At 67.6% G+C, this 12376-nt stretch overlaps 7 protein-coding genes across 7 annotated transcripts in view; 4 read left to right on the top strand and 3 right to left on the bottom strand.

Annotated features, from left to right (window-relative positions):
* Positions 1–71: 71 nt before the first annotated feature.
* F751_0613 (hypothetical protein) lies at positions 72–3428 on the top strand (the record flags this gene model as incomplete). The annotated part of the gene is made up of 7 exons (XM_011400180.1): positions 72–632; positions 946–1634; positions 1827–1905; positions 2118–2182; positions 2364–2523; positions 2755–2881; positions 3172–3428. 7 exons carry the CDS (start codon positions 72–74, stop codon positions 3426–3428), a joined length of 1938 nt encoding a protein of 645 aa, XP_011398482.1.
* A 286-nt stretch (positions 3429–3714) lies between these two features.
* On the bottom strand, positions 3715–6090 carry F751_0612 (hypothetical protein; the record flags this gene model as incomplete). The annotated part of the gene is made up of 7 exons (XM_011400179.1): positions 3715–3845; positions 4025–4073; positions 4889–5003; positions 5174–5263; positions 5393–5461; positions 5645–5804; positions 5922–6090. 7 exons carry the CDS (start codon positions 6088–6090, stop codon positions 3715–3717), a joined length of 783 nt encoding a protein of 260 aa, XP_011398481.1.
* Positions 6091–6785: 695 nt separating this feature from the next.
* F751_0611 (ATPase family AAA domain-containing protein 3-B) lies at positions 6786–9382 on the bottom strand (the record flags this gene model as incomplete). Its single annotated transcript, XM_011400178.1, has 5 exons — positions 6786–7026; positions 7189–7492; positions 7770–8730; positions 8928–9023; positions 9215–9382. The coding sequence occupies 5 exons, from the start codon at positions 9380–9382 to the stop codon at positions 6786–6788; spliced, it is 1770 nt and encodes a 589-aa protein (XP_011398480.1).
* A 950-nt stretch (positions 9383–10332) lies between these two features.
* On the top strand, positions 10333–10737 carry F751_0610 (hypothetical protein; the record flags this gene model as incomplete). The annotated part of the gene is made up of 1 exon (XM_011400177.1): positions 10333–10737. The coding sequence occupies one exon, from the start codon at positions 10333–10335 to the stop codon at positions 10735–10737; it is 405 nt and encodes a 134-aa protein (XP_011398479.1).
* Positions 10738–11237: 500 nt separating this feature from the next.
* On the bottom strand, positions 11238–11480 carry F751_0609 (hypothetical protein; the record flags this gene model as incomplete). Its single annotated transcript, XM_011400176.1, has 1 exon — positions 11238–11480. One exon carries the CDS (start codon positions 11478–11480, stop codon positions 11238–11240), a length of 243 nt encoding a protein of 80 aa, XP_011398478.1.
* Positions 11318–11673, top strand: F751_0608 (hypothetical protein; the record flags this gene model as incomplete). Its single annotated transcript, XM_011400175.1, has 2 exons — positions 11318–11410; positions 11500–11673. 2 exons carry the CDS (start codon positions 11318–11320, stop codon positions 11671–11673), a joined length of 267 nt encoding a protein of 88 aa, XP_011398477.1.
* A 147-nt stretch (positions 11674–11820) lies between these two features.
* F751_0607 (putative E3 ubiquitin-protein ligase) overlaps positions 11821–12376 on the top strand; it is a gene marked incomplete at both ends in the record, with an annotated part of 2950 nt that continues 2394 nt past the window's right edge. The window contains 2 exons of the mRNA XM_011400174.1: positions 11821–12018; positions 12129–12371. Coding sequence (XP_011398476.1) covers positions 11821–12018; positions 12129–12371 — 441 coding nt within the window. The remainder of the gene's footprint in view (positions 12019–12128; positions 12372–12376) is intronic.

Raw genomic sequence — 12376 nt, 5'->3', positions numbered from 1 at the left:
GCATCCGCTCGCGTGGCATCCCGCACGTGGTGACCTGGGCCAACCACCCCCTCCCCCGCGCCCTGCCCGCCATGCACTTTGCGCACGCCTTCTTTGCGCATCTGCGCACGCCCAGCGTGAGCGTGGCCGAGGCCTTTGGCCTGGCCTCCCATGCGCTGCGCGCCCACGCCTTTGCCCCCGGCGGCGAGCCGCCCCTGCTCCCCCTGCTCCTGGCCGCCGGCTCGCCGTGCCTGCCCGGCCCCGGGTCGCTGCCGCCGCTGCCGCTGCCGCCGGGCGCGGACCCAGCCGCGCCGCACCCCACGACGCTGCCCGAGTACGGCGCGGTTCGCGTGCTGGCGCCACACGCGGAGGCGCGCCTGCTGCTGGCCGCGCACCCGGCGCTGGTGGCGCCCGCAGCCTTGGGTCTGGTTTGCGAGGCCCTGCGCGGGCTGCTGACGGTGGAGGCGCGGCGCGCGACGCTGGCCGGCGTGGCGCGCCTGGAGCGCGCGCCGCCGCACCTGCCGCCGGGCTCCGTGGCGCTGCGCGTGCAGCTGCTCTCCGCCTCGCGCGCGCCGCTGACGGTGGTGGTCGCCGGCCCGCCCCGCGTGCTGGAGGACGGCGCGCTGCTGGCGCACGCGCTGCGCGCCGCGCTGGTGGCCGACGCGCACAGCCTGCAGCTGAAGCTGCCGCCGGCGGGCGCGCCGCCGCCGCCCACGCGCGCCTCGCCCACCGTGGCGGCGGGCACGCCCGTGGTCGAGGCCCTGGCCGTCGCCTCGGTCTGGATGGTCGCCCTGCTCAAAGGCCTGTGCCAGGTGGGTTGAAGGGCGTTCTTTTGGCCGGGGTGTGTGTCCTTTCTCCCCCACTGGTTGCCAGCCGCGCCATGCCTTCGCCCGGCGACCTCCCCTGCCACGGTTGCACCCTTCGCCCCACCAGTCACCCTTCCCTGGCGCTCCCCGACGCGCGCAGGACAAGCAGTACCGGGGCCTGATGTCGGTGGGCGTGGCCGCGGTGTCGGTCACGGGGGTAGCGGCCTTCGAGCCCACCGACGCCGCGCGCTGGACGGCGGTGCTGGGCAGCGTGGCGCCGCGCGCCCCACTCGCCACGCCCGGCCGTGCGCCGGCGGGCCCTGGCCTGGGCTCCCCGCCCTCCCACCTCGCCAGCGACACGCCGCTGGGGCCGGGGCTGCTGGGCCCGCCGCGCGGCACGCCCGCCAGCGTCGCGGGCGGCGCGCCGCTGGGGCCCATCGAGGCCGCGCAGCAGCTGGCGGCGGCGCGCCGCGTGGCGGCCGTGGCCGCGGCGGCCGCAGCGGGCGGGTCGGCGCCGCTGCGCCCCGCGGACGCGCACCCGGCCGCCGGCGCCAACGGCGCCGCCCGGCCCGCCACGTCCAGCCGCGCGACGTCTGGCGGCGAGAACGACGACGACGACGAGGTGGAGGAGGACGAGGAGGACGAGGATGTGCTGGCGGAGGGTGATGGCGACGACCTGGACGAGGACGAGGAGGGGGACAGCGGGGCTGGCGAGGACGACGACAACGGCGAGGGCGTGGAGCTACCGCCCCCACTGGACCCCCTGCCGGGGCAGGAAAGCGCCGACTCCGAGGCCACCCAGCCCTCGGGCGACGGGCAGGCCGGCGGCGTGGAGGTGGTACCCTGGAGGTGGGTGCCAGGGAAGGTGGGGGGACGGTGTGCGAGGGGGTGCGCACAGGATGCGGCCGGGAGGGGTGTCCGGCAGGCTGGGCCCTGGGTGGCATGGTACAGAGGGTGCGAGCGGGGCGCGAAGCTCGCAGGCGTCGACCCAGGCGTGTGTGCGTGCACTTTTTATGACCCGGCGTCCCCACCCGGCCCCAGGTCCCAGCGCGGTCCCCTGAAGACGTGCACGGAGGCCGAGTTCTACGCAGACCTCTCCGCCTTCCTGAAGGAGCGCAAGGTGAGGCGGAGGTGTGCTGCCGGGCTCTGCGCGGTGGGGACGGGCCTGAGGGGCCTGGCGCCTGGCTGCAACGCCCTGCATCACGCCCCTGCCTCCTGTGGCGGCGCATCGCGCACGGGTCTGGCCGACGTGGCCACCATCGTGTGGGCATGTGCACTGAGGGATCCGCCCTGCTCAGCCGCCCTGCACCCCTTCCCTCCCACCCCCCACAGGGCCGGACCAGCGGGTTCTTCCCAGTCCTGAATGCCCTGCAGCTTGACCTCTTCAACCTGTACAAGTGAGGGGTCGGGGGTGTCTGTTGCGATTGCTTGGGCTTGCCATGAACCCTCCCTGGCCACAGAGGTTTGGGACACTGTCGGTGCAGTGGCTTGCATCATTTTCAATGGGAACCATGGTGGGCGCAGCGGGGCTGTGACCTGCGCTGAGCCTGCTCCCTCGCCCCATCCCCCTTCCCCCAGGGAGGTGTGCCAGCGTGGCGGCTTTGCCCTGGGCAACGGCATCAACTGGAAGGGCCAGGTGTTCCCCGCCATGCGGAACTTCACGCAGGACCACCGCCTGACGGGGGTGGGGAACGCGCTCAAGCGCCACTACCAGGTCTGCCTCCTGGATTACGAACAGGTGAGCACCTGGGCGGGATGGACAGGAGAGGGGCCCAGGGTGAGAAGGATCTGGGCTTGACAACAGGCGCATGCTCTCGTGGTTTTGTGCAAGTATGGGCAGGGGCCGGCGCAGGGGCAGCCTGGTCTGCTTCACCTGTCACTGGTCCTCCAGCGACCTGTCAAACGTCGCACGACACCGTCCCAGGCGCAACCCCCTTCCCTCGATGCTCCTGGCCCCCCTCATTCGCAGGCAAACCCCGCCGACGTCACCAGCGGCAACTGTCTGGTGTGCGGGCAGGGCGCAGGGGACGACTGGATCTCCTGCGACAACTGCGACCGCTGGCTGCACTTCTCGTGCGACAAGCGCCCCCACCCAGGTGCGGGCTGTGAGCCTGCGACTTGGCGTGCCGAGAGGCACGTGACGTTTGGTGGTGTGTGCCCACCTCCATGGCCGCCCGTTCGCTGGCGAGTGTCGGTGCCGGCGGGGCACGTCACTTGCGGCACGGCGGGCCCCGGGCAAGACCGCCGCCTGATGCAGTCCCTAGATCGATTGATCTCCGGCATGCAACTGCCCACGCACAAAGCATGCACACCTCCGTGCGCGCTCGCACCGCATGAAGCCACCTGTCAACGCCGCACCCCGTCCTCTCACCACCAACCCCGACAGGCTCCTTCAAAGACTACTCCAAGCGCCACGGCCTCAAGTTTGTGTGCGGCCCCTGCACCGACGGCATGGAGTCGGACGCTGCGCAGCCCTCCTCCGCCGGCAAGCCCAGCGGCCCCAGCGGGCCCAACGGCACTGCCCAGGATCATGGGGCGACTTCCTCACCCCAAAGCCACCCGGGAACGAACCTTGCCTCCGCTTCCAGGACCGGATCGACCTACCTCCCCTCCGCTGACGTGCCCCAGTTGGGGCCCCAGTGAAGTCAAAATGAACACATAGGAGGTGTGGGGCTGAGCTTCCCTGCTACCTGAACGCTGCCCCAAGAATCCCACAGGAACGAACCCGCCGTGACCCTTTCTCATTCCTTGGAATGCATGCTGCCCCTCAACAGGTCACCATACCGGGTGCTTGGCTTCCCAATCCAGCAGCCCAGACCTTCCTTCCTGCTGCCAGCACTGCCTGTGACCCGTGTACGCGTGCCCTGCACCTGATTTCATGTTGGTGTGAGCCACAGACACAGTGCCAGATGAAGCAGGCAGGGCTTTCTCACGGCACATGCGGGAGCCTGACCACGCGGTAGCTGCGGCTGCTGGCCCCAAACCGGATCACATCGCCCTCCTGCAGCCGGCGAGGGACCTTGGGGCGTATCCACACCCCAGAGATGTTTGTGCCGTGCGCTGCATGGGGTGGTGGGGGGAAGATGGGGCTTGGGTGATGCATGGTTGGAGGGACGAGCCCATGTAACGAGTTGGGTGCAAGGTGATGCCACGCCCTGTCTGAATTGAGCTGCGGGCCTGCATGCTGGGCAGTCCAAGCAAATCCTCGCAGAAATGTCGCCCACCCTCCGCATGCCTACCCGATCCGAGGTCTGTCAGCATCGCTCGTGAGCCGCCTTCCAGGGTGATCTGGGCATGCGCGCGCGATATGGACGGATGCTCCAAGGGGACGTCGCAGCTGGGCATCCGCCCAAAGGTGCAGACCTGGCCCGGGGCTGGAAGGTCGACTGTCAGCGTCCCCAGGGTCTCGTCATCGCGCAGCACTGTCAGCAGTATCGATAGCGAGGGTCCGAGCGCAGGGTCAACAACAGGCTCATGCGCTGGGTGTCTGGCATCTGGCGACTCCTCCCGCCGACCCTGCTCCCGCCTCCTCCCACTCCCGCGGCCCTCCCGGCTCCTGCTCCTAGACCTCCCTGACTTCGGGCTCCAGGATCTTCTGCTCCTGGGACTCCGGGATCTCCTGCTCCTTGGACTCCGAGACCCATTCCTCCTGTCTCTGCTCCTGTCTCTGCGCTCCCCGCCCCCTCTCCTCTCCTCTGCCCTCCCACACCTATACCTCAAGTCCCCTCCCCCTTTGGGCGGGGAGCCTGCGGGCACAAAGGTGGCCCGCGTGCCCCCCCGACGCCGCTGCCCGCCCCCCGCGCCGGCGCAGCCGCCGGCTCGTCCCCGGCGTCCGCGCCCCTGGACCCCGCAAACTTGTCAGGATCGCTGCGCTGCGCCAGGCCAAGGCGCGACTCCAGCGCGCACAAAGCGCGCCAGAAGCCATCGTTGGGCGCCGCCACGGAGCGGGCGGCTGTCACGTGCGCCAGCGCTCGCTCCGCCGACCAACCCCGCGAGCGCATGAGGTGTGCGATGACCAGGGTCGCGGAGCGCGAGACCCCCGCGCCGCAGTGCACGAGCACGGCGCCGCCCCCGGCCCGGGCCCCGGCGATGAAGTCTGCCACGGGGTCGAACCAGGGCGCGGGGTCGGCCGTCGTCACGTCCGCAAGCTGGATGGCCAGGCGGGAGGTGCCGGCCGCCACGGCCAGGTTCTCGGGGTTGTTGTGGATCGTGACGATGCTGTGCGAGGGGAGTGAGGTGGGGGGTGGGAGGGTGCAGGAGAGGCAGGGCCTACGATGTGCATGCATGCAACCCCCCCAGGTGCACCATTCAATGCTTGCCGTGTTCACCCCCGCGCCCTTCATCCCTCTGAGCTCCCAGGCATCCAGGACCTTGCAGCCGCCACCCACCTCCGCACTCCCAGCTCCTGCAGCCTGTCGGTGGCCTCGGCAGATGCCCAGTCCCCCAGGTAAAGCCCCGGCTCAATCAGGGAGGGATACCTGCAGGGAGACAAGAGCGCATGAGGGGGGGCCTGCACCACAGCGCCACCATCCATGATGCCTTAGAGTGGTCCATGGCAGTATGGGGCCTGGAGCAGCCCCTGAGCGCGCGACCAGCCACACCAGTACCTTCGGCTGGAGCTGGGCCTGACAGAGGCAGTCGTCAGGTAGGGGTACGCCTCTGCCAGATCACCAAATCTGGAGCATTGCATGATGAGTGGGAGAGCAGCCTTTGGGCAGGATACTATGCCTTGAAGCCCTCCGCAGGCCACTTGTCATCCAGCCCGGCAGAATGCAGAGCACACGCTTGCCCACTTGGGGCTGCGGGCCTGTCCTCCTCAGCAATCAATCACCCTCACGGTCCCTCAACCTCGGCCTCACCCGTGCGGGAAGTATTGCAGGCTCCTGGCTCGGCCTTCCTTGGCCAGGAAGGCGACCACAGGGTGGTCCTTTCGCAGCGCTGGTGGCCCAAAGAGGATCACTGGTTTGTCCCACCAGCACCCAGTGCTCCACTTGACGTCATACTCGTTCTTGCTATAGTCTGCGGGGGAGCTGTGATTTTTCCTGTGCAGGTTCATTGATCATTGCCACGAGCCATTCAGCTGCACACACATTGCTGATACTCTGTTACAATTCCCCTTTCTGCCGTAGCGCTCACCAACCAGGGCCTGGCCATTCGATGTTAGTCGGATGCAGTAGGACAGTGCGATGTGGCGCTTGAGGAATTCCTTGGCTGGCCGGAGATCCACCAGCAGTGTCAGTGGGTCCTCGCCGCAGCGGGTAAAGGTTCGAAAGATGGCATCGTGAGCACAGGACCGCACCTCCATCGCCTGACAAGCACACAGGGAGTGTATCAGTCAGACTTAAGCACAGATCTTGTGAGCATTCAATCGGATTGGTGAGCGGCTTGCATCACTCCGAGTGCCGGAGGATGGCCATGTGGGTGGATCGCCAAGGACCGATCGATGAGCTGACACAATGGATGCTGTGAGGTTGATGGGCTGTGATTATAAGTGAGATGTGGTGCGAGTGCGCAAATGTGCGTGGTCGGTGCCTTCACCAGGTTCCTCGGTCCAACCCATAATCGGATGTTGACATCGCGACGCGAGGCCTGCAACATATGGGTCGGACGGCGCAAGTACTGGTATGGCGTCGTAGATACGAACGAGTTGCAATTCCGCCTTTTACTGAATCGCACCGCGTATCTTCGACACAACGCCACATTAAGAATTTTTAGTTGACGCTTTGCGTCTTAAACCCACCCCCAACCACACAACTCAACACTCCAACCACCCCCAATCATACATACCCACACCTACGATTATCAATCATCACCCCCACCCGTCCACTCCATCCAAACCCGCGCAAAGCCTTTGTGCCCACATCATCTGCTGCTCGATGCAGGCACCTCTGGCTCTCAACTCGCTCACAGACTGTGCATGTTGTAAGTCACATAGTTGTCGACCCTGAGGGCACAGCAGGGAGGAGCCACGAGAGCACAGCGGGGAGAACCTCCCTCGCCTCACAGCTCGGGCGCCATGAAGGCACGGCGCTGCGCGTGCTCCCCCACCTTCATGTCCAGCAGGCGGCGGAACATGGGCGCGTCCAGCACGGCGTCCTTAGAGCCGTAGACCGCCGCCTGCACCGAGGCCATGAACTTGGCCAGCTCGCGCCCGGAGAAGCCCTCGGTGGCGGCCGCCGCCTCGTCCAGCAGCGCGCCGTCCACGCCCTTGACGGCGATGCGGTCCACATCTCCGCGGCCCCTGCGCGCGCGCGGTGGTGTTGTGGGGGGTGTGATGGGGGGTCCAAGACGCGTGGTGCAGGCCTCTCATTTCATCGGCAGCGTGCCGGACACACCATGACCCAACACATGCACCCAACCCCTTTTCCCCCTCCACACCCACACACCAACGACGCCAGCTCACCTGAACCAGGCTCCCAGCCTCGCAAACACCCCGGTGTTGCTGCCAGCCCCCGCGCCGCCCTGCGCAGTGCCCGCCTTGAGGATGTAGCGGTCAAAGTAGATGTCCAGGATGCGCCGCCGCTCGCCGGCGGCGGGCAGCGCGAACTCCAGTGCCTCGTCCATGCGGTCGATGACGGCGGGGTCCAGGTCTGCGGGGCGGTTGGTGGCCAGGACCACGACAAAGTCGCGGGACTGGTCGCCGGTGCGGAAGAGCATGGCGTTCAGCGCGCCGCGCATGCCTTCGCTCATCCCCGCACCGCGGCGGGCTGCGTGAGTGGAGGCGGGGTTAGGGGGGGGGGACCCGAGAGGTGAGCAGAAGGAGGAGGGGGGTCACTGTCGAGAGGAAGGGGAGGGGCTGGGCGCCCAATGGGGTGTCCGCATGGGAGCGATGGGGGCTGTGCCCACGAGATGGAGTGAGGCCAGCGAGGTGCAGAGGATGCAGAGGTGCGGGTGCCCGGGTGATTCTAGCCCCGCAGCAGGGGATCCTCCCCACACACCCCACGCTCCAAGTAAAGAAGAAAACAACAACACCCTGGCACTCACAGAGGAAGGCATCCGCCTCGTCGATGAAGAGGAGCAGGCCCTTGCCAGAGCGCTCCGCCCAGTCAAAGGTGTCGTGGATCTGGGTGACGGCGCCGCCGCCGAGGGGGGCGACGTCTCCGCCGGACAGGATGGCGTAGTCCAGGCCGGAGGTGCGGGCCAGGCGCTTGGCGGCCAGAGTCTTGCCCGTACCGGGGGGCCCGTAGAAGAGCATGTGGCGGAAGGGCGCGCCGTGGCGCTTGGTGTTGGCGGTCACCGCCGCCAGCGCGCGCACGTGGTCCTGCAGCCGCGGCTCCAGCACGATGTCGGAGAAGTCGCGGCGCACGGCCTCGGCGGACTTGGACCCCGGCGCGGCGCGCAGGCCCAGCAGCGGGCGGCGCGAGGTCTCGCGGACCAGGCGCGGCGTGCCAAACCAGCGGTCCACCGCCTTGCCCGCCACGCGCGTGCCCTCCCGCGCGCCGTACACACCCAGCGCTAGCAGGCTGGCGCCGCCCACCGCGGCCAGCAGGCGGTCGCGGTCGCCCAGCAGGCCCGCCGCCGCGGCGCCCAGGTTGCCAAACACGGTGTTGATGCCCTCCACCAGGCGCCGCCGCTCCTCCTCCAGCTTCTGCGCCAGCTCGCTGCGGTACAGGTCGGCGTTGGCGCGGCGCTCCGCGGTGCGCCCCTCCGCCTCCGCCAGAGCGCGCTCGCGCTGCACCTCCTTCTCCAGCCCCGCCTTGTAGGCCTCGGTCGCGCGGCGCTCCGCCTCGATCTGGGCCGCGATCTGCGCGCGCTCCGCCTCCTGGCGCCGGTGCGACTCGTCCTGCAGCGCCACCAACTCCGCGTTACGCGCGCGCTGCTTCTCGTGCTCCGCCTCGGCGCGCTTCCGCGCCAGCTCGTCCTGGTACTGTGCCAGCTGGGCCTTCTGCTGCGAGTCCTGCTGCATGGCCTTGCGCTGCTCCTCCCACCGCACCCGCTCGTGTTGCTGCGATGATGTGGAGGAGGGGGGGTGTTGGGGGGGTGTCAGGGAGGGGGTGCCCGGGTGCCAAACAGCAAGGTCGGGGCCAGATCTATCGCAGCAGCGACAGTGCGCAGGGGCTCTGCAGAAAACACAGGCTCCACGTGAGCAGCGAAGGAACCCTCACCAAACCAATGCCATCCCCACAAAGCCCCATCGCTCACGATGGAGGCCTTCTCGGCCTCGGCCTTGAACTCTGCCTCCTTGGCCTTCAGCTCCGCCTGCTTCGTGGCCTCCTGAGCCTTGATTTGCTCAAACACCTGTGGCATGGGAGGGGCGAGGAGCATGGATGGGTGGACTTCGGGCGGCGCCACAGGGGAGGTCTTGCAGACAGATCTGATGATGGTTCTGAATGACAGTGCCCACGACTGCAAGGCAAACATCAATGTGATGCAAGGTGCGTTCCTGACCGTGACGCCATTCCCACGCGGCCCAACATACCCAGGCCCACCTTTTTCGCATAGGGGGACTGGTTGATCTCCCGTAAGGCCTTGGCACCTCTCTCCAGGGCCTCGGGATCAAAGTACTTGCTGTCAGGCTCACAGTAGGCCACGGTCCCGAGACCCGAGGCCACGGCCAGGCCGCCCAGGACCCCGGCCTTCTTTGCTGCGGCGAGCATGGCCATGCTTTTGGGTCACGGGGAAGACAGCCAAGCGCGGGAGAAAGTGATGCGGGGCCTGGACCCTTCCGGATGCAAAACACCGCTCCAGCGAGGACCTGAAGGTGAGTCTCCACCTGGGAACAAAAAGGTGTCGATGGATCCCAGTCGATATAAAGGAATGGTTGGGTCCATTCATGCAGACTTGTTGTCATCGCTCCTCACATTGGGAGGGAGTGGCGCGTTCAGGGCCGTCCATGAGCCGCGTGCTGAGCCCACCACCGAGCTCGATCACGGTGGATGCTGGGCCCTCCCCACCCGCACCCCGCCCGCCTGTAAGGCTGACGGGAGCTACAAGGCTCCCATGGCCGCACACCATGCCGGTTGTAACTTCACAGGGTGGCCCATGGACCTGCGCCTCGTACATCGCCTGAAAGGGGTGGTGCAATTGGCGTTCCCCGTTGCCGTGGTGCTGGACACCCTCCATTCATTATGGAGGGTCCGACAGCTTGCAGCCGCCCAACTCAAGGTGCGCGATGTGACTGAGTACATGCCACTGTACATTTTGCGCCACCTCACGCGCGAGCGGTGGGCTTACCGATCGGAGGGCTGGGTCCATGTTTGACCTTTCCCCCCCACCCTCCCCACCCTCCTCTGCACAGGAGTGGGAGGCCGAGGAAGACCGGGAAGTCCTTGAGTCTGTAGTGCCTAAGTTTCATCGCATGATCCGGCGCTGCAGACGGGAGGAGGGCGACCTGTGGCTGGGGGTGGCCCATGCGCTCGGTTCGAGCGGGCACCTGCCCATGTCGGAGCATGGCCCGGTCCGTGGCTCCGGGTCCCCGATCCCGGCGGCCTTCCCCCCAATCCCACACACCATTCATGGCGCGGGTCCAGCGGCTCCCTCAGCTTCCACAGCCCCTGCCGCGGGGTTGGAGCATGCGTCAGCGGCCTCTACAAGGCCACCCACGCCCATGCACGACGGCCCGACCGAGGCCCCGCCCGCCGGCGTCGAGTACGTGACGCTGGAGGACGCCTGGGCGCACACGGTGTCCCGCCTGGTGCCCAAGCTGCCCGACACCGTGGAATACGTCACCCTGTCAGACGCCTGCAGCCTGGGCATGGAGCTGGCGACGGGCGCCCACTCCCAGTCGCCGTTGGCCCTGAGGGCGGCGCGCCGCCTGTCCCGCCGCGTGGCCAACAAGGGGTCGGAGGCAGCCGACGCCGCCCTGGATGCCCTGCGCGCCCGCCTGCCCTGGCCGCAGGCGGTGCTGACCCGGAGGTCGGCGCTGCGCTGGAGCCTGGAGTGGCACGGCGTGCGGCGGCTCGGGCAGGCCGGGCGGCAGCCCCTGGAGCGAGATCTCTCTGGCCACGCGTGAATTGTGCACCCGTCATATACTCACACCCACTGATATCCTCTGATGCGCGGCGGTGGTGGTGAGGCCATGCCAGACACGGCGCAGTCTGAGTCAGCGCGTGCCCCATGGCCCGCCTCGCCCTGTACTGTACATGTTTGTGTGGCCCTGCGCCCCTCCCACGATCCCCATCCTTTCATTCCCGTGCCCTTCTGGCATGATTTACATGTTGCTATAAGCTTGCTTCCCCTTCTGGCCCCACGCTTGAATCGTGGGGGTGCTCCCTGGGACGAGCTTGACCCAATTACTCCCGCTCCTTGACCGATCTGGTGCCCCCCTCCCCCACACTGCCTGAAATTTGCGATGTTCTTATCGAGTATCCTAATTGTGAAGGTAGAGTGGGCGGTGCGAGGCAGTTGTGGGAGGGGGGGATGACGAGTCACCGGACCATGGGCAAGTCGGCCCGTCGGGCAGGCAAGCGGTGTCATCAACGCTGACGACGCGGGGCCTCCCCACCTGCCCCACTAGGCCACCTGACAGCAGCGAACCGATCCATATTCCCTCTCGTCCCCAGCTTGAAAACAATGCGAGGCTTGCACAGGCCATGAAGAGTATGGGACAGCGACTCCTGTCCTGGTCGCTGCTCCTCCTCCTGCTGGCTGGCTATGCGTACTACACCGTCTGGATCCTGCTGACAGTGAGCCATGGGATGCATCACCATTTCGGCCATGCAACTTTACCTCTGGTATTCCGGCATCGACGAGCATCTCTCCCCACACTCCACAGCCGTTTGTGGACAAGGACCAGCCCGTGTTCGCGTACTTTCCGTCCGCCCACTACGCCACTGCGCTCCCTCTCTATGCCATTCTCGTGCTCCTAGCCTGTTCCCTGCTGGCAGTGGGGTACATCATCTGCTCCGAACAACTGAAGAGGTGCGCGCGCGGTGTGGAAATGTGGTGAGGGGCTGCGAGCATGGTGGTGCCCTTCATGTGCGACGCCCCACACCCGGTTCGCCTCCCCCTCCCCCGACAGGATGCGGACCTGGGGCGCCCTCCGCCGACTGCCCCGAGAAAGAACCGGCGAAGCCAAGAATAAATCCGGGTGACGATGTTCTCGCCTTCCAACTGGCGGGAGGTGGTGGATGAGGTGCAGGCCCTGGACGCCATTTATGGCACCGACTTCCGGGTGCAGTCTCTCACCCGCCCTGGGTGGGGTGACGCCGCGTGCACCCATGGGCTCAGCTTGGAGGAGCTGATGCAGATGGAGGACCCGGGCCCCGGTGCCACCTGGTCCCTGGCCTGCGCCGTCACCCTCGACCTGTCCCTGCCCGCGCCCGGCCTCCCCCTCTGCGTGGAGGCCGGGGAGGGGCCCAGCAGCTCCTCCCCATCCGCCGACGACCCCCCCCCCGCATCCAGTACTTACCCCCCCTGGGACTGCGCCTGACCCTGCACGAGGCCTACCCCGGCCTCGCCCCGCCCCGGCTGGCGCTGGAGGCGTCCTGGCTCGCCGCACCGCTGGCGGCCAAGCTGGCCGCGGCGCTGGAGGCCCTGTGGCATGCCGACCTGGCCACCCAGCCGGCGGGCTACGCCTGGGCGGAGTGGCTGCGCGAGGGAGTCCTGGATCGGATGGGCGCGGGGTCCGGGGCGCTCAGGCTGCAGGTGCG

The sequence above is a fragment of the Auxenochlorella protothecoides genome (genome assembly GCF_000733215.1).
Source record: "Auxenochlorella protothecoides strain 0710 unplaced genomic scaffold scaffold108, whole genome shotgun sequence".
In the NCBI taxonomy this organism is placed as follows: domain Eukaryota; kingdom Viridiplantae; phylum Chlorophyta; class Trebouxiophyceae; order Chlorellales; family Chlorellaceae; genus Auxenochlorella; species Auxenochlorella protothecoides.
Note: the sequence above shows the minus strand (reverse complement) of the source record. Positions and strands in the feature narration are given on the sequence as shown.